This window comes from Propithecus coquereli, unplaced genomic scaffold (genome assembly GCF_000956105.1).
Source record: "Propithecus coquereli isolate 6110/MARCELLA unplaced genomic scaffold, Pcoq_1.0 Scaffold130, whole genome shotgun sequence".
Classification (NCBI taxonomy): domain Eukaryota; kingdom Metazoa; phylum Chordata; class Mammalia; order Primates; family Indriidae; genus Propithecus; species Propithecus coquereli.
This window is the reverse complement of record NW_012137192.1, coordinates 5,497,218-5,518,698: the sequence shown is the minus strand read 5'-3', so window position 1 is coordinate 5,518,698 and position 21,481 is coordinate 5,497,218. Positions and strand designations below refer to the sequence as shown.

Below are 21,481 nucleotides of genomic sequence, written 5' to 3'. Positions count from 1 at the left end.
GCTCTTGCTCAGACTGGTTTCAAACTCCTGAGCTCAAACAATCCGCCCGCCTCGGCCTCCCAGAGTGCTAGGATTACAGGCGTGAGCCACCGCGCCCGGCCTAATTTAAGAGATTTTTGAGAGCACTTTTGATTTAGAATATCATCCCTACATAAGCTATTACTCCACTGTAAAGACAGAAAGTAAAAAAGCTTTCCCCCCCACAACCATAACGGAAAATTTGGACGAATAAAAACAATAGATGTGTCCCTATCCTGTGTTTTTTATATTGGATCGCCTGTGTTAATAGTTTGAAAATAAGAAATATTATTCCATTTGCCAGTTTCAAATTTCAGGAAATTGCCAGGGATGTGAATGGGCTATGACAAAGGGCTTACGCAAGATATTTTTCTTGGTTTCCTTTGAGTGACCTGTAGCTATGGTCACTCCTTGGCAATTGGTCCAAATATAGTCGATCCTATTGCTATCCAAGTGGATGCGCAGTAGGTCACGTTGGTCTGTGCAACCACTCTGAGGAAAGCGTGTGCATGGGGCAGGTGCCCTGCAGGTACATCGGCACTCCAGAGCCTATTCTATTCACACGCCTTCTGACTGCTTATTACCGAACCAAACTGGGGCGCAGCAAAGCCAGACACTGAAGCAGAGAGTTGTAGCAGGAGAAAGACACATTTTTATTGCGTGAAGCCGTGCAAGAATAGGCTTAAGACCTGAACTCCCTGATGGCTTACGAGCCAGGGCTTTTAAAGGTAGGGGTACATTTCAGGCAGTCACAATTGCAAATCGATACACGCATGTTATACATTGGCTGGCCCCAGAAGGCGAGATATCCAAGTGGGGGCCTACGGGTCATCGGGTCATTGGTGGATTCAGGGATTCCTGGATTAGCGGAAAGGAATGTTAAGATAGGTGTGACCCTCACCAGGCCCCTTAGGGAAGCTTAGAATGAAGAATTGTGGTCAGAGTTCAATTCCTCAGTTCTCCGTATCTGCGTTTTCCATCTGGTGGGGGTTTCTGAAGAACATATGTTCTCAAGAACATATGTGAAGATGCCATCTTTTATTTCCCATAGGGAACCAAAACGCCTTGTGACTCTGGCTTGTTCTCATCAGATTGCCCATGCACTTGTCAAGGCTAGCCAGGTGTCTGGAACTTCCCCTAAAGGGACTCAAGATTTTCCTTTTGTCCATGCTTGGGGGTCGCAACCACCCCGCCAAGCCACAGACACCTAAGAGGTGTCCCTGGTCCATCTCATGCTCTAAAGGAGCAGTCACGTCCAAAGCCTTCATTTCTCCAAGCTTCCATTTCTTTCTCCTAAAAATAGGAATGAGATCTGCTCCCTTGCCCAGCTCATGGGCCAGCATCAAACTGGGTGCCCAAAGCTTCTGCAGCTTCAGGAATCACAATTCCTGGTGATAGTTAAATAATAACAATCCAGGCCCACCTCCTGCAAAACCAAGGCCAGTCTCTCACCTGGTCCTTTCCCTGGGTATCCCTGGAAATGCCTCTGTGTTCCTCACAGGAACATGGCTCAGCCAGAGACTGGCCCACACTGAGGCCCTCTGCTTCTCAGTACATTACCTCCTGGCATCTCAGGTCGGATCCCCCTCCCCTGTGGGGAGCCCCTGTACAGCCTTGTCCCAGATGTGGACTCAGGCTTCTACCATATGCCCCACACCGTGTTAAAACCAGGCTGAAACATTTATAAAACAGAAGGGAGTTGGGGGGTGTGGAGGATGCAGTCAGCATCCTACCAGAGGCCACAGGGCTCCCTCTCCTGGCCATCTCTCTCCTTAGGGCCCTGCTTGCCCTAAATTGATGGGGCTTATTTTTTCTCCCTCAAAAGGCTGTGTGGCTGGCCCTGCAGCTGAGACACCAGAGCAGGAAGACAAAATGTTTTCTAAAAGCAAGAAATAATTTTCAAGGTGCCACTCACCCACCCCTCCATGAAGATCTTCTCTTTTATCGTGCAGGTCCATTTGGTTCTCGGAGGCCAGTTGAAACTCCTGCTCCAGGACAAAGTCTTTGCTCTCTCTGTATATGTTCAGAGGACTCTTTAAAGTGGTTTTCCCCCAAAATAAGTCAAAGAGCACCCAGAACACTTAAGAAAAGTTGTTTGCAGCTTCGAAAAGGACAGTTCCCCCACCCCACGCCTACTTGTACTTAGGATATTTTCAGACAAAATTGGGATTCAGTCTCAACATTTTGTACACTGCTGAGTTAGGGGCAATTTTGGGGGATTGGCATGCTGATGAGTTCAGTGTAGAGGAGAGGTTGGGAACCTCTGCCTTTTCTGGAGAATTCTGTTGTCAATCCAGCGCCATCACTAACCAGGGATATTTTTGTCTGCCTTCCTAGAGCCCCTCTGACCGAGGAGGTGCCTTTACCTTGGAGCCAGGCGATCTTCTGATGGATTTCACAGAAGCCACTCCTCTGGTAAACTTCCTATTTTGCTAAAACCAGAAAAGCCACAGACCATAGAAACATCTTGGCAGTGGGACGGATGGACAGAGGTGGGCATTGCTGTCGAGAAGGCTCTTCCTCTTGTCCTGGAGGCTCAGGGGTCAGCTTTCATCCAGGGTTCAGGCACCATGGGTCCCCCCACCTCTCAGAGCCCTTGAGGGAGGAAGGGGTGCTCGCTTTGCTCTGAGGGTAATTGCAGGGGTCTGCCCCCCACCTGTTGACTGCCCCTCCAGGGTTAGGGGGCTCCTCGATGCTCCAGTCTCTGCTTCTCAGCTTCCTGAGCTGTACCCTGCATGCCCACCATGGGGCATCTCCTGCTGTTGCTTCCAACAATCTGTGTGGTCTGGAGCACTGGCTTCAGCCTGCACCCCGGCTTCCCAGGGCCTTGCGCTTCCCATCATTGTCGATCCTCTGCTTACAGGTCTCCCCTTAGGGATGGTGGCCCTTGTGGGACTTCTGCTGGTGAGAAACCCTTTTTAGGGGACAGAACACCAAACCGGGAGTCACACAGGCCAGAACTGGCTCCAATCTCTGCTCCCCATTTGAAGAGCCTTGTCAGTGGCTAGTTACCACCCCATCATCTTTAAAGTAGGGATGTCATCATTTGCCCCGTCTGCCTCACAGGAGGGCTGTAAGGATCACATGAGAGAGAGAGAGTCCTTCAAGAATAGAAAGCACCACAAACATGTACAAGGTGTTATTGATATTACTAGATGACCCAGGCAAGCTTGGATGTGTCTTTGGCTGAGCTCAGCCTAATGCCTGAGTGAACCTGAGCATAAATCACAATCCACATATTTGGATCATAAGTGAAATTTCAAGCCAAGTCAAAAATGATCTGAGAGTCGACCATGTGCCTGGCCGTGCGCTAGGCTCTGAGGGTAGAGCAGGCAGCTGAGGCCGGAGGGGAAATCGGGTTGACAAGCAGCCACAGATGAGAGAGAGCTGTGTAGAAGATGCTCAGGGAGAAGCCAGAAGTGGGAGTCATTCAGGGCTGGCTTTCTGGAGGAGTGTGGTGGATGGGAAGCATCCTAGAAGGCTTTCAAGAGAAGACAAATGGGGCAAAATGCTGTCCAGGCTTTAGGAGTTACCACTGTTCCTGGTCAGCTGGCATAAGGAAATCGTTTGTTTATATAATTGTCCTTCTCATCTGGAGAGTTGGTACAGTCTGAGAGCTTTGAGGCAGCAGCTTTGGAGCTGGAACCAGGTGTCCTGGCTCCTCTTCACATGCTCTCTGCATCAAATTGGGTTCAATCCGGTCTCCTATTTAGGAACTTGCCCCTTAGGAAAAAAGCAATGCCTGGTGGAAGGGCTTCATTTAAAGCACTCCCCAGACTAGAGAAGTAGAACAAAGGGGATGAAGGAAGGGACAGGAAGTTAGGTGGCCTGGGCCTGGTGCCACATCAGTATCCCAACCGAGTGTCCCAACTGAGGCCTTACTTCCCAGGAAGGCCTTCTTGTGGGAGATGGAAGCCCGAACAGCAATCTGAGGACATCCAGTCTAGCTGGAGGACAGTGTCCTCCAAAGGGACTAGAAAACCTCTAGGATACAAGCTGAGAGCCTATGAAGGCAAAAGGAGGAGAAAGCTGAGTTCTGAGGACCACGTTGGGGAGAACAGGCCTGGTAGGAATAGAAAGCAGTGAAGGGCGATCTCTCCGAGTTAGGCTTGTGGGCAACTTCCAGGCTACTGAAATATGCCATAAGAGAGTCTATGAACTGCCACTTCTGTGGGACCCAGTGTCTAACCTTGTCTGGGGGGACTGGGGGAAGGAAGGCTCATGGTGTCAGGGTTTTAAAGTATGAATAGGAGTTTTCCAGGTGAAGAAAGTGGACCAAGGCATTCCATGTAGAAAGCATAGCATGAACAAGGTACCACGTATTTATGAAAAGTCTCGGTGGATCTGAGAATTAGAGTCAGTTTACCAAAAACCACACCATGGGTTTGACAGGAGTGATGGGATTCCTTTCAAGACTGCTGTTGAAGGTCTAAGCTTGTAGATTTAATTACTTATAGATTTAAATGGTCTTTTCTTTGTTTGAACATAACGGACTGAGATTAGAAAGGAAACAACATCTGGCAGGGATTCAGAGGTCCCTGATCCAAGCTGTAAATGCCTGCTGAGTGACTGCCCAGCCTCTGCTTGTACCCCTTCCAGCAGCAGCAGTTCATTCCCTCTCCCCAGGACACCCTGCAGCTCTGTGGGAAGCTCTGCCTTAGCTCAGGGTTCAGGGTGCCGCGCGGCCCAGGCACAGGACAGCCGAGGTCCTCACACTGCACTGAGGCACTGAGCTCCTGCCTTGCAGCTGAAGCTCGCAGGGACTATTCGTTCTCAGGATGAAGCCCCCGTTTGTCTGAGGCATGAGTGCTGTACACAGGCCTCGGGGAGAAGCTACCCTGGAGTTATGACATTTTGGCAAGAGCACACTCCATTTTGGGCTCTCCTCAGAACCACTGGTTTGACCTTCCTTTGGCTTTAGAATCCTGTTTCCATGAGTGTCAAAGGCCCTAGAGAGGAAGAGGGGACTCCAGCAGGCTGCTTCTCTCTTTGTCTGGTCCCCTTCCCTCCCTTTCCTCCCCCCCGGTATCAGAAGGCAAGCAGCAGCCCTCTCACCTCGTCACTGGGGTGACGGGGAGGGCTCTGTGTCTCAGAGGACAGTTGAGGAGAGAGTGGACTTAGGGTCTGGGGCTGGGAAACCCGCTCCTAGTCAGGGCTCATTAACACCAGTGTATCGGCAACCGGGCCTGTCCGTGGGCTAGTGTGCTGGACACTAGGGGAGAGGGCTGCAGAGGGGCCTCTTTATCCTCTGAAGGAAGGAGCCAGAACCAGAGGGCAGCAAGGGCAGCCCCCATGCCTGACGTGTGACCAGGACTTCCTCAACCACCTGGACCCAGCCCGTGAGCTGGAACACTCCCTTGAGACCATCTCATCCAGTCCCTCACATACACACGGGGAAACCAAGGCCCAGACAGGGGCAGACACTTGTCCCAGATCACATAGCAAGTCTCTTTCAGAGCCAGCACTGGATCCCAGGCCCTGGACTGCTGTCCAGCCCAGTTGCAGATGGCCTGAGCGGGGATATGTCTCTCCTTGCCCATTAGCCAGTCCCCCAGCGGCAAAGTTGGTCAGATCCCCTGGCCACAGCCCTGTGCCGCACAGCCCAGGCGTGAGGGGTGTGAGGCTGGGGCGTGAGGATGGGCGGTGCTCAAGAATCTTGGTCTAAAAGATTCAGCCTGAATGAGGCACAGTTCTTTTGCTGCCAGCCCTGTGCCCTGAGCCTCTGGCTGCTCTCTCAGGGACTTCCCATCAGCATTTCCCGTCGGAAGGGGAAGCAGCACTTTGCAGGCTAGAGTGTCAAACTTCCCAGGGATACTCATCTCACAGGCAGTGATTGGCAGTCACCTCCCAAGCTCATAGCCTGTTAGTCCTCGTGGCTGAGACTCCTGAAGTCCTTATCATTACTCCGGCTCCCCAGGCCAGCGCAGGGAGGACAGGGGCCTGGAGAGAGAGGAATAGGACCAGGTTTTCTTGCCTTCATTCAGCAAGGTTCCACCAAGTCACTCTCAGAACTAGTGCAGCTCTTGTGGCTCAGTCTCTGTGTGGAGTGGTTTTCAAAGGAGCACAGTCCAAAAAGCCAATAGAATAATATTAATAGAAAAAGCTACAAGAGTAGTAGAAAGGTTCAATCTTGAACTGGCATCTCTCAAAAACCCATTAAAGAAAATTAACACCTCCTGGTAATACGTCTTCAATCTCTTTTTGCCTCCTTTTTCATTCTCTTGCATCCTGCCTGACTCCAAGGACTTTCATTCTCAAACTCTCCACAAAAACACTCTTTTCAACTTTGCTCTTGCAGCATTTTTTTCCTCCTTTTTCCAAACCTTTTCTTCTCTAATCCCCAACTCTTTTATGAGGTAGCTCGATTTAGCAGTCTTAAGCCTTGCAACTTTTGTAGTCTGACGTCTTCTCGCTACCGGATTCTGCAGCAGAGTTCACGATCAGGTCTGAGTTTCTGTCTGGGATGCGAGAGGTGGGGCATGAGGGTGGGAAGGAAAGGAGGCGAGTGAGTCAAGACAGCACCTGCTCTCCATCTGGAATCTTCTTTGGGGTGTGAGTGTGAGCAGGTGCACGGGGTATTGGTGTTGATTGAGCAAGGGGAGTTAGGGGAGGGTACCTTTATGCATTAGTAAAGTTGGCCCTAGGAACGGAGTGCAGAGTCCTATGCCCCACTCCAGGTCTGCCATGCCAGCTTCCCTCCCCAGGTGACACAGTCCATAAACACCTATGCCTTCTGTGTTCCTGATTCTCTCTTTTCGGCCTGTCCCTCTCTGATCCCTGTACTTCGCCCAACTGCAAAGCAGAGCCAATTGAAACCCAGATCTCCCTTCTGGCCATGGCATGTTAGTCAAGAATTCATGTGTCAGGGAGGACAAGGGTCTGGCCAAAGGAAGACTGTGTAGGGCGTAGAAAGAAGAAATGGGTTCTCAATAACTTAGTTTTCATTTTGAACCTTATTCTACCAGCAGTGCTAAAGCTTAATCTCAAGTCAAATCATGGTGCCCCTTCTGTCTCCCTGTGGTTTCATCTGTTCCCAAGAGCACAGGGAGGTGGAGAGAAGCCTGTTTGGTCCATGATGTCACCTGTTTGCTGATACATCCAGAACACTCTGCTTCTTTCATGGCCCTTTTGGGTGGGTGGACATCACTGTCCTGCTGGGATGTGTGAATCCCTACCTGTTGGACACCGTTCTGTCCCGAGACCATTCTGGGGCCTGCTACTTCCCCAGCTCTGGTCCCCACTGCTATTTAAGGTCCGTTCCCAACCTTGGCCCACAGAGAGAGGTACACAGGGCCCCTTTGTTCAGCACTCACTTTTGCCTACCCCTCCTCCTTTTCCCTCTGACTTTTCTCCCCTCTCCTCAGATTGGTAATCTCCTTTCTTATCTGGATGACGAAGAAGCCTTATACATTTTCCTTGTCATTTATCTGTGCCAAGAATCTTTCTGTTCCCCCAAGAGTCAGATTTTGAACTCAAAAGCCAAGTATATATAGAAACGTGTAGCTGCCTGGATGTGGAAGGGACCCAAAGAAGGAAGGAAGTACCAGGAGAGGGAATAAAACCGTATTTCAAAATAGTCTCCTATTCCATGTGTTATTTCCCTCTCATTTACAAAAAGTCCAGAGTGTGGGAGCCCCAGGGATGTTCTTTTGTTTAGGTTCAATCAGATGCATATTTAGAAAGGTCACAAATGCTCGTGTGATGGATCAACATTTCTTTACCATAGAAGTCCAATGCTGGGCAAAGCCTTAAGCCACTTATTATGTTCTGCAATTAAGACCCTGCTAGCCAGTACACATTTTGGCCTCTGGGCAGTATGGCCATGTTTCCTGGTCATTTATGCCAGTTTTATTTTCTTCAAAAAACACACCTTGAGTGGCTGCTGTTATAAACAAGGGCAAAGGCCCATTGGCCTAGGATCCCTGGTGTAGCTGGTTCTGGCTGGCCTGGAGCACTGGTAGGAACTGACCCTGGAAGGCGGGTGGAGGAGCTTCGCACACTACCTTGGAGCATGCAGGATTTATCCTGAGGACCACAGAGAACAGTGGGAGGATTTTAAGTAGGCTGGTGAAACTTAACTGCAGGTGACTAATATGGATTCACTGATCTCTGAAGAATGGATTTAGAAACAGTCAACAAGAGGATCTAGAACTGCGGATTTAGACTTTGCAAATGCAATTTCTGCATCTCCCAAATTTGAATAGCAAAACAAGGCTGTTGTGAAGACCATGGTGAGATAATGGTTGTAAAAGCCCTTTGGAAATTGTCCAGGACTGCACGATTATAAAGAGGGCAGAGTTAGATCAATCTGAAGGAGGCAAAGAGGCCTGCAATTTTCTCGATCATTTTTCAATGAAACTTACCCAGGGGCTGCATTTTGTTCTTCCCTGCAGGATGATAGCAACTATTTAAGGAAACTCTCTTAAGCTAGAAGATGTGTGTATTTGTTCTCTGGAGCGAATGTTCCCTCCCTGACACCGAAACTAACCCTGTCAGCCGCTCGCTCTCCTAACATCAAGCATCCTCTGTCCACCATCCTCATCCTCACCAGTATAAGCTGCCGGACCTCTGCTAAGCAAGCGCATGGCACTCTTCAGGGCTAGGGTGGGGATCCCAGTGTATCCCAAATGGTGTGGCACTTTTCTCACAATGCTTGGTATTTTCCAGCTAAGCAGCAAGGTGCCCCAGTGCCAATACGAGGTGCCAAGGCCTGGACCCAGGGGTGTGGGAGGTGGGTCTGGGCCAGTCTGTTTCCTGAAAACACATAACAAAGAGCCAAGAGAGATGAAATCCTAAACCACATGTTCCTCCCCGCAGTATGTTTTTTTCCTGGTGCTGTCTGTCGGACATCACTCACCTACACACCGTAATGCGTGCCCTTCTTTAGCAGAGTGCGGAAGGGCACCGGGCGTGGGAGGAGAGCGCTTAAGTGTGTGCACCGCTCACATCGCTCCCATGGCTGACATCTAATTCATCACCGCTGTCTTTCTGGCTTGGCCTGGGCAACACTTCAGAACCCTCAACAGCGTGCCAGGAAGCCACCACCCGTCCTGTGTAGTTGACACAGGAGACGGCCTCTACCTACCAGCCCTGGGAATGGGGTCTTGGTGTGTCGGTCTGCTCAGATAGTGGAGAAGACAGACCAGGGCCAGAGAGGAGGAGTGAAGACTGAGAGAGGAGCGGGGAGGGCTGGACTAGGAGCCAGTTGGCCAGAGGCTAGAAGCAGGCTGTGGGTGAGGCTGGCTTGAGAATAGTCTGGAATTGCCAGATCCGTCTTGCACTGTTCTATCTTTCTCTCCTTTCCCCTCCCTTATCTCCTCTTCCTCCTCCCCCTCTCTCACCTCCTCCTCCCCTTCCCTCCTCTCCTCGTGAGCAGGCAGAGCCCGCCAGCAACCCCCACTGTGCCCACTCTCGCTGTTCTCCTCCACTCTCTCTCCCCATGAAGGAAGAGACCACTGGAGTTTGCATGTACCCTCCAATCAAAACAAGGCTGGTAGGTACCCTGGCAGGGAAAGGGGCCTGGCCAGGAGAGGTGAGGTGGGCAGGAGCCCACCAGGCGAGGCGGAGGCCCGGATGGGTGTGCAGGAGTGCCAGACCTTGGAAGGGCTGGCTGACAGGTGCTCTCACTCCAGGATGGGTGGAGAGTTTGGAGTCCAGCCGGCTCTGGTCAAATTGGGCTGCTCGGCTGTGGTCCCACCCCTTCGCCTCTAGGTCTCAAGACCCAGGAAGAGTTTGTTTTCCTAGAATTTTGATGATCATAGATGCTTTTCCCAGAGAGAAATATATGCTTTTGTACCCACCAGGTGGACTCTTAAATTGCATTGCTATTGAAAACAAAAATTTTTAAATTTGTCTTCTCCTGCCATTAATCAAGCTAATGATATAACAGCAGTGTTACCTATTAATAACAATGTGAAAGGAATCACCTGTAATCCCAACCTAGCACAATTTCTTTTTTTTTTTCCCATGGTTCTTTGTATTTATTCATATCCTTCATAATTTTACACACTTAAATCATAGTAGCCATATCATCTCCTGTTTTCTGTTTTCACTTAATGCTGTGTTGTTTCTATCCTGTTCTTGTTACCACATTCTGTGACTGTTTTTGTTCCATCAAGTGAATGGTCCACCGTTTACTAACAAATTCTTTAGTGCAGGGTATCTGTTTTGTTTCTGATCTGTCTCTATTCCAAAGAATGCATATAGCTTTTTGCATCGGGTATTTTATTTTCTTAGGCTAGACCCTGCTGTATTAAATACCGTGACTTTGGCTCTTACTCCCTTTCTAAAGTGGTGGTGCCGACAGCGCCGTCAGAAGAGAGTGAATATGCTTTGCCATAGCTTGAGTGACACAGAGTATAATTGTTGGAATATATTTTGTTTACAGCAGGTATAAAATAATTCTTTGGGGTTGCTTTTACTTTTCTTTAATGGCAATAATAAACTATTTTCTCCTCTTCTCCATGGTGGTCTGAGAGTCTTATCTGTATTTTGGCAATTTTGAGCTGTTTAAAGAGATTGAAGAGATTTTGGGGAACAGGAGCAGGCTCGGGCTGGACATCTCAGTGTGCATTGTAAGGACATTGTCATCCCCATGGGTTGAGACCTGCTCCACCCATTCAGAAAACCTTGGCCAATTTGGGTCTGGGCTAATGTGTTCTTACCCACCCATTAGAAGCTAAAGAGCATTGAGTAGCTCTCCCAGGGTCCACAGGCAAGACCCTGAGAGACACAAAGGCTACTGGGCAGTGGTGGCTTTGGTGTCTTGGCTGCCACCCTCTGCCAGCAGGTGGTACAGTGCAGATTCACCAGTTGGTGTGCAGACAGTTTCTGTGCCCAGGGGGCCACTACCTGATCAGGCTGTGCATCCAGCCTCTTTTAGAGTAGCTCTGTGCTGTAGTTACCCTCAGCACTGGGTACCTCTGTGCACTGTGCCTTCTGTTCCCAAGGGCCACGGCAGCAGGATTCTCACATGCCTCCGTGGTTTCCCTATTGCCCAAAGTGTACAGGGAGTGCAACAACTCAAGTGATTAGACAGGAAATACCTTCTGGCTTAATTATTCCGGCCCCCTGGGACCCTGTGAGAGACTGTGTCCCAGCATGTGACCTCTCAACAGCCTGTTGACCATTCCCTCCAGCTATAGAGAAGCCGTTAGAAACCACCCCAAGCCACCTGTGGCTTCTCTTATTATCCACCCTCATTGTGGCCTTTTGAGGGTCAGGCCTAGGACCCAGCATGCCTGGAAGGCCCAAGCAGACACAGTGAGGGGAGTTCCAGGACCAGGCAAGTGTGAGGTCTTTGACTCCAGCCTGTTATCCCTTCTGGGCCCAGCCCTACAGGTCAGCGCTAGGCACATGATACAAATGCCAGCCGACACTCCTGAGGGACCCTTTGTGGTCTTCACACAAGTGATGAAGGCTCCACGGGGGCTCCCCTCATCCTTCAGTTTTAAAGGTGCTCTGCCAAAGATTTCAAAACTTTGTTTTCTAATCTGAAGGTAACCCCCTTGTCTCTCTCTTTTTTGAAGATAAAAACATTCCCAGCTGATCCAATGAACCCGTTTCCTGATCCTTTTACCACAGGACCACAGTTTACCGTAAGTAGATCCAGAAACCACATCTGCATTTTAAAACATTGCTCCCATGTGGTGTGCTTTTCTGCGAGATGCCAGACAGCAATGGCGACAGCTTCTTTTGGTCACTATTGAACTCTGTGAGATTGGGAAGGAGCTTGGATTTGGGGTCGCCTCTTTTATTTATTTTATTTTATTAAGGTGAGATTTACATAAAACTAATCATTTTAAAGGGACAATTCAGTGACATTTAGTACATTCATACTGTTGTGCAATGACCACCTCTATCTAGTTCTAATACATTTTCATCACCCCCAAAGAAAACCCCATACCCATTAAGCAATCACCCCCCATTTTCCCCTTGCCTCTGCCTCCTGGGAACCACCAATCTGCGTTCTGTCTCTATGGATTTACCTTGTCTGACTATTTCATATAAATGGGATCATATAATATGTGACCTTTTGTGACTGGCTTCTTTCACTTAGCATGTTTTTGAGGTTCATCCACACGGATGTATGTATCAGTACTTCATTTCTTTTTGTAATTGGATAGTATTCCATTGTATGTATAGACTGCAATTTATCTCTTCATTTATTGGTGGGTGAACATCTGTTTTCAATTCTCTCTGGTTGGCTTTTGATGATGGTGTAATCTTAGGTAAGTCACTTTCCTACCCTGAGCACCAGACTCTTCTTTCATAAAGTGGAAATAGTAATAAGAATATCCTCCTCGTATCCTGTTGAGGCAAAGACCAAAAGGGACCAGGCGTTTGAAAGTGCTTTACCAACCACAGAGCATCCTGCAGATGTCAGTTACATTGTTGTTTCTCAGCCCTGGAGGGGCAGGATGGTGTCCTGAGCAAGAATAGGTAGTCCTGACAACTGGCTTCATGTTACCACACCTCTGGGTGTCACTGGGCAGCTTAGTTAAACTCTGCCAAATGTCTAAATACTTTTAAACATTTAAGTAGTGTAGTTTCATCATCCGCAAAACGGGAGAGTTTGATGATTTTCATGCTTCTTTTCAGCTGCTCAACTCATTCTTTAAAGGAAAGCTTCTACACAAACCCACTGGATAATGAGCCAAAGTAGGGAGTCCAGGGTCCTCCCCTCCTTCCTCTCACCCTCTCCTTCTCCCAGGAAGCAGAGTTTGCAATTCCTAGAACTGTATGATCCCTGAGGCTCCTTCCAAAGGGTTTCTGTGTTATCCGGAGCATCTGCAAAGTGGGCTATGGGTGGTCTAGGGGTAGCTCTAAGTGTAGTCTCATGACTGGATGATGGTCACTACCGGCCTGGCTGCAGCCATGTGGACAGGGAGGGAGTGAGCAGCGAGCGGCTGATTCAAGTTTCACAGGATGAACAGAAGTGGGAAGGTGTCCAGCAGGCCAGGCAGAGGAAAAAAACAGGTTCCTGGAACAATCCATTTCTAGGGTCATGAGCTGCTTCCAGCATCTGCCTTTTAAGAATGAGAGGGCAGAGACACAGGGACTGTGCCAGGATGTTAGATGCTATTGCCCTGACACTCATCGCGGCCCCCTGCAGTATTGTTGGACACAGCTCCCCAGCTAGAAGCTCCGGCTCCACCTCCCTCATTTGGCCATGGTGGGGCACTCTGGCCTTCTGCCCAGCCTTGGCAGTGCTGTAAGACACTCAGGGAAGCCCTTCCTGAAAGCTGGGGACCAAGACGGAGCAGGAAGCCAATGGCAGAAACCACACTGGGACTTTTAAGAACTGGGCAAGAGTGGCTCGACGACAGCTGGAACAGGCAGAGGGAACGGCATGATCCAGAGTCCTGGCGAGGATGGGGTCATCACACATTCAAGGGACTGACAAGCAGGCCAGTGGGACTGGAATGCCAAGAGCACGGCAGCGATGGGGGATAGTGAGAGGAGGAAGGGTATATAGGCAGGGACAAACATTGGAGGGGCATGACCATGCTTGGCCTTGTAAACCATAGCAGGGACTCTGAGCTCCATCCTAAGAGCAATGGGAAGCCTTTGCAGGATATTAAGCAGGGTAGTGACAGGGAAGGTGCACTTGGAAAGGATCCATGTGATCACAGTGGGAGAATAGTTGGGTCCAAGCAAAGTGGATTCAGGACAATCCACCCTATGGCTTAAGGAAGAGAGGGAAGAGAGCTTGGCCCAGAGTGGATTTGCTGGTGGAGGTGGAGAGAAGTGCACCGATGGGGGAGATATTTAAGAGGTTGGTGAGGTATTGGGTTGGATGGGGGAGAGGGAAGGTCAGGAATGGTTCTCAGATTTCTGACTTGCAGAATGTGGTTGGACAGTGGATCCACTCATTGGGATAAGGAAACTTGGAAGAAGACTGGATTAGGAGGAATAATGAGTTTGCCTTTCACCACAATGCATTAGAAATGCCTTTGAAACATCCACATGGCGACGATGACTGGGCAGCTGGATAGCCAAGTCTGTAACTTGGGAGAGAGGACTAGATGAGAGAGGATGAGTAGGGAGTTACTGACAGCTGCCTGGTAACAAAAGCCAAACTCAGGGGCTTCAGGCTCCCAATTTTTTCACTCCTGTGTGTCACGATCAAGCTTCTGGCTAAGGTCAAGACACTTGAACTTGTTGCAGATTCGGCCTCTCCCTCTCCATAGGCCTTGACCTATCCTGGCCACAGTCACAGGGGAGCTTAGCAGCTCTGAGGAACTCTGCACAAAGCTGGTCTGGCAGTTGATCTAGCATTGACCTTGGGGCTGGTTTCAACAACTGGGTTCCCTGCTTGATCCTGAGACCAGTTTCTACTTTGTATTCAGACCGGTTAGCTCAATCTCTGTAATACTCAGCTGAGTATGTTGGTTGTTCCATCTAGGATGAGGGCCTCTGCCTGGCTATGGCCAGATTTCTGTCCCACGTGTTTCTTTCTAATTTGGGTCTGTCCCTCTGTTACCTCCTTTGTCTAGTGAAAGTTTGTTCATTCATTTATTCATCTCCACATTTAAAAAATACTAAAACTTAGGACTGAGTTTTAATAATATAAGTAATTCTTACTGCTGCATCAGGGCATTCTTAAGTGAAGCCAGTGTTTTCTTTTTTTTTCACTTGGAGTGCATGGCAGTGAAGAACACAGTGACTTAGTACAGTTTGGTGCCACTACCTTGATTCATGCCAAGGCCCTGGCACTTTTCCCACCATTGCCTTTCTACCATCCATGCAAATTTCCCACTTTTTCCAGGAATGATAAAAAATAGCATCAAAAGGCCGACCCACATTCACTTCACTGAGCTAAACAGACCTTCTTATTCTTGTATCAGGCTGGAAAGGCTAAGCCATGCTTTGAAATGACACATTGAGTTCCTACTCATGCTACATGACTATTATGGGTGGACTGAAGGCTCTGCTCTGTGTTGCCCTGTTTCTGGAACCCAGGCTAGTGGAGCAGTTGCATTCCATGTGGAATGCTACTAGTCCCAGTAGCAGAGGGAAGAAAGAAAAAGAGGTGACAAATGATATACTGGTTCTTAAATCTTTCAACAGAAATGAAACACAGCACCTCAGCCCACATTTCATTGGCCAAAGCAAGGCACATGGTCATACCTAACTTCAAGGGGGCAGAGAAGTGTGATCCTACCTTGTGCCTGGAAAATGATGAGCCAGAATTATCTGGGGAACAGCACACATGACTACTACAGCCCAACATCTGTGAAAGCTCTTTGTGGCAAACATCACATACTAAACAAATGTATGATGCCACTGCATGTACGACATACTGACATGCTGGGATGCAGGTATGACATGCTGGGATGGCCTCATTGAGGTGGCACCTAAGCCCCTAAGAAGGATCTGTTTTTAGAAAGTCATGTGATAAATTTCTCCAAGTTCAGGGCCAAGAACTAACATGAAAAATCAAGTTATAAAATACATAGTTGGTATTATCAAAAGGCTATAAAACAAACAAAAACTATGCATAGAAAAAAATACCATGAGGGGCAGGTGCAGTGGTTCACGCCTATTATCCCAGCATGTTGGGAGGCCAAGGCAGAAGAACTGTTTGAGGCCAAGAGTTTGAGACCAGCCTGGGCAATACAGAGAAACCCCATCTCTACAAAATATTTAAAAATTAGCCAGGCGTGGTGGTGTAACCTGTAGTTCTGGCTACTCTGGAGGATCGCTTGGGCCCCTGGGAGTTCAGGGATGCAGTGAGCAATGATCAGGCAACTGCTGTCCAGCCTGGGTGCCAGAGCAAAACCCTGTCTCTAAAAAAAAAAGAAAAAGAAGAAGAAGAAGAAGAAGAAAGAAAAAATACTATGAGGAAATATACTGATGACAACAGTGAGGGATTATGGAATTTCTTCATTTATCTACTTTTATATATCTTTAAGCTTTCTATAAAAAAATAATAAGTATAATTTGCTTTGTAATGAAAATGACAACGATAAATTGTCTTCTCCAAATAAAGCAGTATGCTCTAAACCAGTAGTTCTGAAACTTTACTATGATTCCTCCAGAGAATTATCCGCAGGATGTATTAACACATGTATTGTTGACTTTATCCTCAGACATTCTGGTCCCAAGACCTTTTGGGCCTGAGAATTTGCTTTTTTACCAAGTTTTAAGATAATGCTGATGCTGCTAGTCTGGGGACCATACTCTGGAAGCTACTGCCACAGTGATGAAAAACACCAGTTATGGAGTCAGCTAACCCAGGTTCTGAATACTGTTCTTAACACTTACTTTATGACCTTGGGCAGAGTACTTCTCTGAGCCTCACATTTTGGGGTTTTTTTTCCCCCAAAAAAACCAGTTTCCTTTTTTTTTGAGACAGAGTCTTGCTCTGTTGCCTGGGCTAGAGTGCCGTGGTGTCAGCCAAGCTCACAGCAACCTCAAACTCCTGGGCTCAAGCAATCCTCCTGTGTCAGCCTCCGGAGTAGCTGGGACTACAGGCTCATGCCACCATGTTCAGCTAATTTTTTCTATTTTTAGTAGAGATGGGGTCTCGCTTTTGCCGAGGCTGATCTCGAACTCCTGAGCTCAAGGGATCCTCCTGCCTCGGCCTCCCAGAGTGCTAGGATTACAGGTGTGAGGCACCACGCCCAGCAAAAATCAGTTCTAAGATACATATTTTATTCACCTTTTAACATCTCTGAAATCAGAATGTTTACTACAATACCGAGCATAACAAAGTTTGAATGGCCATGTTTTTCTTTCACCAAGGCACATGCAAAAATGGTGCATCTTACAACTGTTGGTTTCTAAGATGTGTTGAAATACAATCTCTACCTTAAAGGATTGTCAAGAGGTAATGTATGTAAGTGCTTAGCATAGTGTCTGGTGCAAAGTAAAATCAGTTAAATTGGCAATCGATGTTAGCTAGTATTAAAAAATAACAGGAACCCTGGAGTAAGGCTCAGGGAGCAGCTGACAGTGTGAAAATGAAACCTGGATTGAGATTGATCTCCTGTTCTCTGTTTCCTCTCCAGGGAGACTTTAGAGACAGTAAATTACAGTGCTGTCCTGGCCAGTCTTCCCCACTGATTCCAACAGCGACCCTGAGGCCTTTGACAGAGACCATCTCCACAGTGCAGACCATTTACACCACTCGGAAGCCTGTTTCTCTGACAGCCAGGTGAGTCAGGTCAGGAGGTAGGGACAGGTAACTCTGGTGACAGGGAAACCAGGCAGAGGCTCCGGGTTCATTGTGTTTGTGACATCTGTAACCTCCTAATTTGTTCTTTTATTTATTCTATAATATTTATTCTGTAAGTGTTTATTGAAATATCTACAAAGGGGCTGGGCATGGTGGCTCATGCCTGTAATCCTAGCATTCTGGGAACCCTAGGCGGGAGGATCGCTTGAGATCAGAAGTTTGAGACCAGTCTCAGGAAGAGTGAGACCCCCATCTCTACTAAATACAGAAAAATTAGCCAAGCGTGGTGGTGTGCACCTGTAGTCCCAGCTACTGGGGAGGCTGAGGCAGGAGGATCGCTTGAGCCCAGGAGTTTGAGGTTGCAGTGAGCTATGACGATGCTGCTGCACTCACCTGGGGCAACAGAGCAAGATTGTCTCAAAAAAAAAAAAAAAAAAGAAATATTTACAAAGGGTAGACTGTATTCTAGGTGCTAGGGATGTACAGGGAACAAAACAGATAAAAGTCCTTCCCTTATGGAGTTTACAATTTAGTATATGTGGGGGAGGAGAGATAGACAAACAAATGAGAGAGAGAGAGTGTGTGTGTGAGAGAGAGAGATAGTGACAAGTGCTAGGGAGGAAGATAAAACCACGAAAGGCAATAATGTGTGCTGGGATGGCCCCAATGAGGTGGCATTTAAGCAGAACCCTGAAGGTGGTGAGGAAGCTGCAGATATCTGGGGAAAGAATATCTAGGCAGAGGGAACAGCCAGTGCTAAGGCTCCTAAGGTAGAGTGTGCCTGGCATGGCGAAGGAAGATTAGGGGCCTGTGTGGCCTCAGAAGAGTGAATGACAGGAGAGAAGGTCCAGAAAGGTGGAGGTTGGGGCTAGAATAGTGTAAGGCCTCCTTGGCCATAGGAGAAACTTTGATTTTTACTCTGAGTGAGATTGTCAAATTTGACCTATGCCTTTAAAGATGTGTACTTACCATGTGTGTGCGTTTAAACAGTGGAGACAGGTTTCATAGGCAGCCAAGGGCCAAGAAGTCAAAGCAGCTAATTTTATTTCATTTGATTTTATTCATTAAAATGTAATGAATTCTTTGTTAAGACATTACCTCAGACATTAATCAAATTAAACTCTGGGATAAGTGCATAGGAAACCAGTTTAGAGCATAACCCTTGGACATCTTCCCATTCATTCAAAAGACTTTTACTGAGTGGCTGCCACGCACCTGACCTGGGGTTTTAGAGATGACTAACAGATATTCAGTCTCCTGAGGAACCCTCAGTCTAGTGGGACTGAGAGACCCATGAGAAGGTAGACAATTTGAGGTCATTGTAATGCTAGCAAATGTAGAGGGTCCTATGAGCCTAAAAAGGAAAGTCAATAGCTGAGATCAGGAAAGAACCCAGGAGATGATACTTAAGTTGTCTGCTCCTACAATTTTTGAGGGTTTGTCTCAATATTTTGTCACTTACTCTTTTTTAGTGCAGAGACGCTCCGGCAGGAACTGGAGAGAGAGAAAATGATGAAAAGACTGTTGATGACCGAACTGTGAAATTCTCCTGTTGTCGCCTGGAGGATGGCATGGTGCCTTCTGTCCGTTTTCTTTCTTCGGGCTTTGTGTGCTCACTTTAGCACAACATACAAATGTTGTGTGCTCTGTTTGCCCAGGTCTCCATGGTTAGTCGAAGCCAACTTTTGGCTTGACTTTTACTGGAAAAGTTATTTTATGTCTCCTAAGCATTAGAGTTTTCCTAGAACTCAATGTAGTTGAGACAAGATTTGGTAAGGCTAGGATAAGAAAGGTGGGGAAACGGGGATTCCTTTTCAGAAGTACCTGTGTGTATCCGTCAATAACCACAGGGGTAAATATGGCATGGAATCCTTTGCTGTCGATCTCAACCATGTGATTTTGTATGATCGAAACTTGCACCAAGCTTTGACTGTTAAAGAGTCATTTTTAATGAGAGAATAATTCTTTACTGCTGGTTTTTCATTTACACTGATAAATACACACGTCTTATAAAGTCCTTAACATTCATTTTTATTCAGATATGAGTAGATGAACTAAAAAAAAGAAAGTTACATATCATCACAACCGAAGGTACTTCAGCTTAACCTGAAATATAATTTAACTTGTGAACTTATTGGATACAATATTATTTGGGATAAATATGATAGAATTTATCACTGAACCCAAAGTAGAAAATTATACTTAAATTGTCTAAAAATCCTCACAAGGTTAAAATGATTCAATATCAAGAAGATTCATTTGGGTGTTCCATAAAGGAAAATTATTTCTAAAGTTGATTAATATCCCATTGATAAAACTTTGACCAGAAGAAACTTTGCTCTCTTTTTATATAGTTTCAAGAAGTGTGTTTTTAAATTTTTATTATGCACTTGAACAACTTTGCAGGAATAAAGGAACCCCCTAACCACCACAAACTATCCCTCTAAGTTATTTCCCTAGCTTTCTCAATGAATATGCACATATTTTTACATAGCTATGATCAGTATACACATTCTCTTTTGTTGTACTTCTCCACCTAACACTTGTTCTCCTCTTCTCAACACAAATTCTACTCTCACCAATTTAAATGTCTTTATATCCATGTAACATGGTTGACCTCACTTCTCCCTATTATTAGATATTTGGGTTATATCTCATTTTTCACTCTTATAAATAGTGCTGCTATGAATGTCTTTGTAAAATATGCTTCTTCCTTTGGATTATTCCCTTGGGAGTATCTCCAAAGAGGGATTACAAGGTCAAAGAGCATGAAGTATTTTATAGCTCTTGTTTTATATTGCCAGAATGCTTTCTAGAAAGATCCAATCTTTGGGTTGGAAAGACCTTAAAGGTCATCTAGTTCAACCTCCCCTCCTCCCGAATGCTTGAATTCCCTCTACAATTTATGATGCCACCAGCAATGTATAAGCATTTCTATTTACCAATAGCTCTGCCAGTATTGGGTTTTGCCATTTTTATTTATTTTCACTAGTTTAATAGGTGTGTATAGCTCTTCTTGGAAAGTCGTTTTATTTCATTAATTGCTAGCAAGGCTGTGCACTTTTCCATGTGATAATTTACTAGCTGTATTTCCTTGTGTGTAAATTGTCCATCCATTTCTTATGACCACTTGTTAAGAGGAATTGATCTCATATATTTGTACCAGAACTGTATTTTTATGTTGTATTGTATAGTTTGCTCTCCTGTCCCTATCCTTAAAACTGAATGGTGCCAATAATTTGATACTAATGACTATAAAAAAAGTAATGCCTCATTTACTAGCATTGTTGTAAAATGAGGTATGTAAGCAAATATTCAGAGAACTAAGGATTAACCCTTTAAGTGCTGAATCTTTAAAATTTTAATATTTTTTTTTGAGGGAAATCTTTCTAAGATGTATTCTGCACTTCCCTGCCTTAGTAAACAGAGTATCCTGGAGAGTATTTAACCTTTTCTTGATGAGTCATGGTCATCATTATACACATCAGCTCCTTTTGTACCTTGGCGTGGTGCAGTGATGTCACCAGGAACTGTCAAAATGTGTAGGGCTTGGCTCGGCCTTTTATAGGATATTATGCTCTTCTCCCTGATGGTTTTTTTACTGCTGTCTGCTCTATTGTGGGGCCATCCAGGGGAGTTGTAGTGTTTGGGGCCTTTTGCCCCCACGTTCCCCCGCTATACTTTTAAAACAGCTTTAGCTGTTCTTTATCTTGTGCACATGATACAAAATGTGTTCCTGTACACTATGGGGCTGTCACTTCTTACCAACGCAGCACCCTCTTCCTTGTCTAACCTGCTTTCTGAGGCTTCTGCTCTCCACCTCCTGCTTTCTGATGGAAACCTCCAGGGCAGAGCTGAAGGTTTCTCAGGGAAGCCAGGAAACCAAATATTTCATATGTGTCAGGTTTGCTTGGCTTCCCAGGAGGGGTGCATGGGCTTTTTGGCCAATGTTTCCAGGAGGCTATAAGCCTCCTGCTGCTTCCCCACTTTCCCCTGAGTTCACAGATGATTCCCAAGGTTGATGTCATTGGAAGTCTGACCACAAACACATTGGCTCTTACTGTATTTGAAAACCCAGTACTTTTGGCAGCTCATCTCTAAGCAGTAAAATCAAGAGGATTCCATGGTTTCAGCAATTGTCCTGGTTATTTGCCTACTTAAGTATGTGATGGATGCCTGGCATTGTGACCTGAGAAGATAAAATTGTATGGGGTGGATTTGTAGGGACTCAGATGAATTGATACAATTGTTTCACCTTTTAAAATATATTTAAAACAAGGC

At 46.7% G+C, this 21,481-nt stretch overlaps 1 protein-coding gene across 1 annotated transcript in view; it reads left to right on the top strand.

Moving 5' to 3' along the window:
* EPB41L4B (erythrocyte membrane protein band 4.1 like 4B) overlaps window positions 1-21,332 on the top strand; it is a 133,209-nt gene extending 111,877 nt beyond the window's left edge. Inside the window, exons 23-27 of the mRNA XM_012638551.1 lie at window positions 2,356-2,433; window positions 9,395-9,511; window positions 11,547-11,615; window positions 17,034-17,179; window positions 18,673-21,332. Of these exons, the coding sequence (XP_012494005.1) occupies window positions 2,356-2,433; window positions 9,395-9,511; window positions 11,547-11,615; window positions 17,034-17,179; window positions 18,673-18,742 (480 nt within the window). The 3' untranslated portion in view covers window positions 18,743-21,332. The remainder of the gene's footprint in view (window positions 1-2,355; window positions 2,434-9,394; window positions 9,512-11,546; window positions 11,616-17,033; window positions 17,180-18,672) is intronic.
* The last annotated feature ends 149 nt before the right edge of the window (window positions 21,333-21,481 follow it).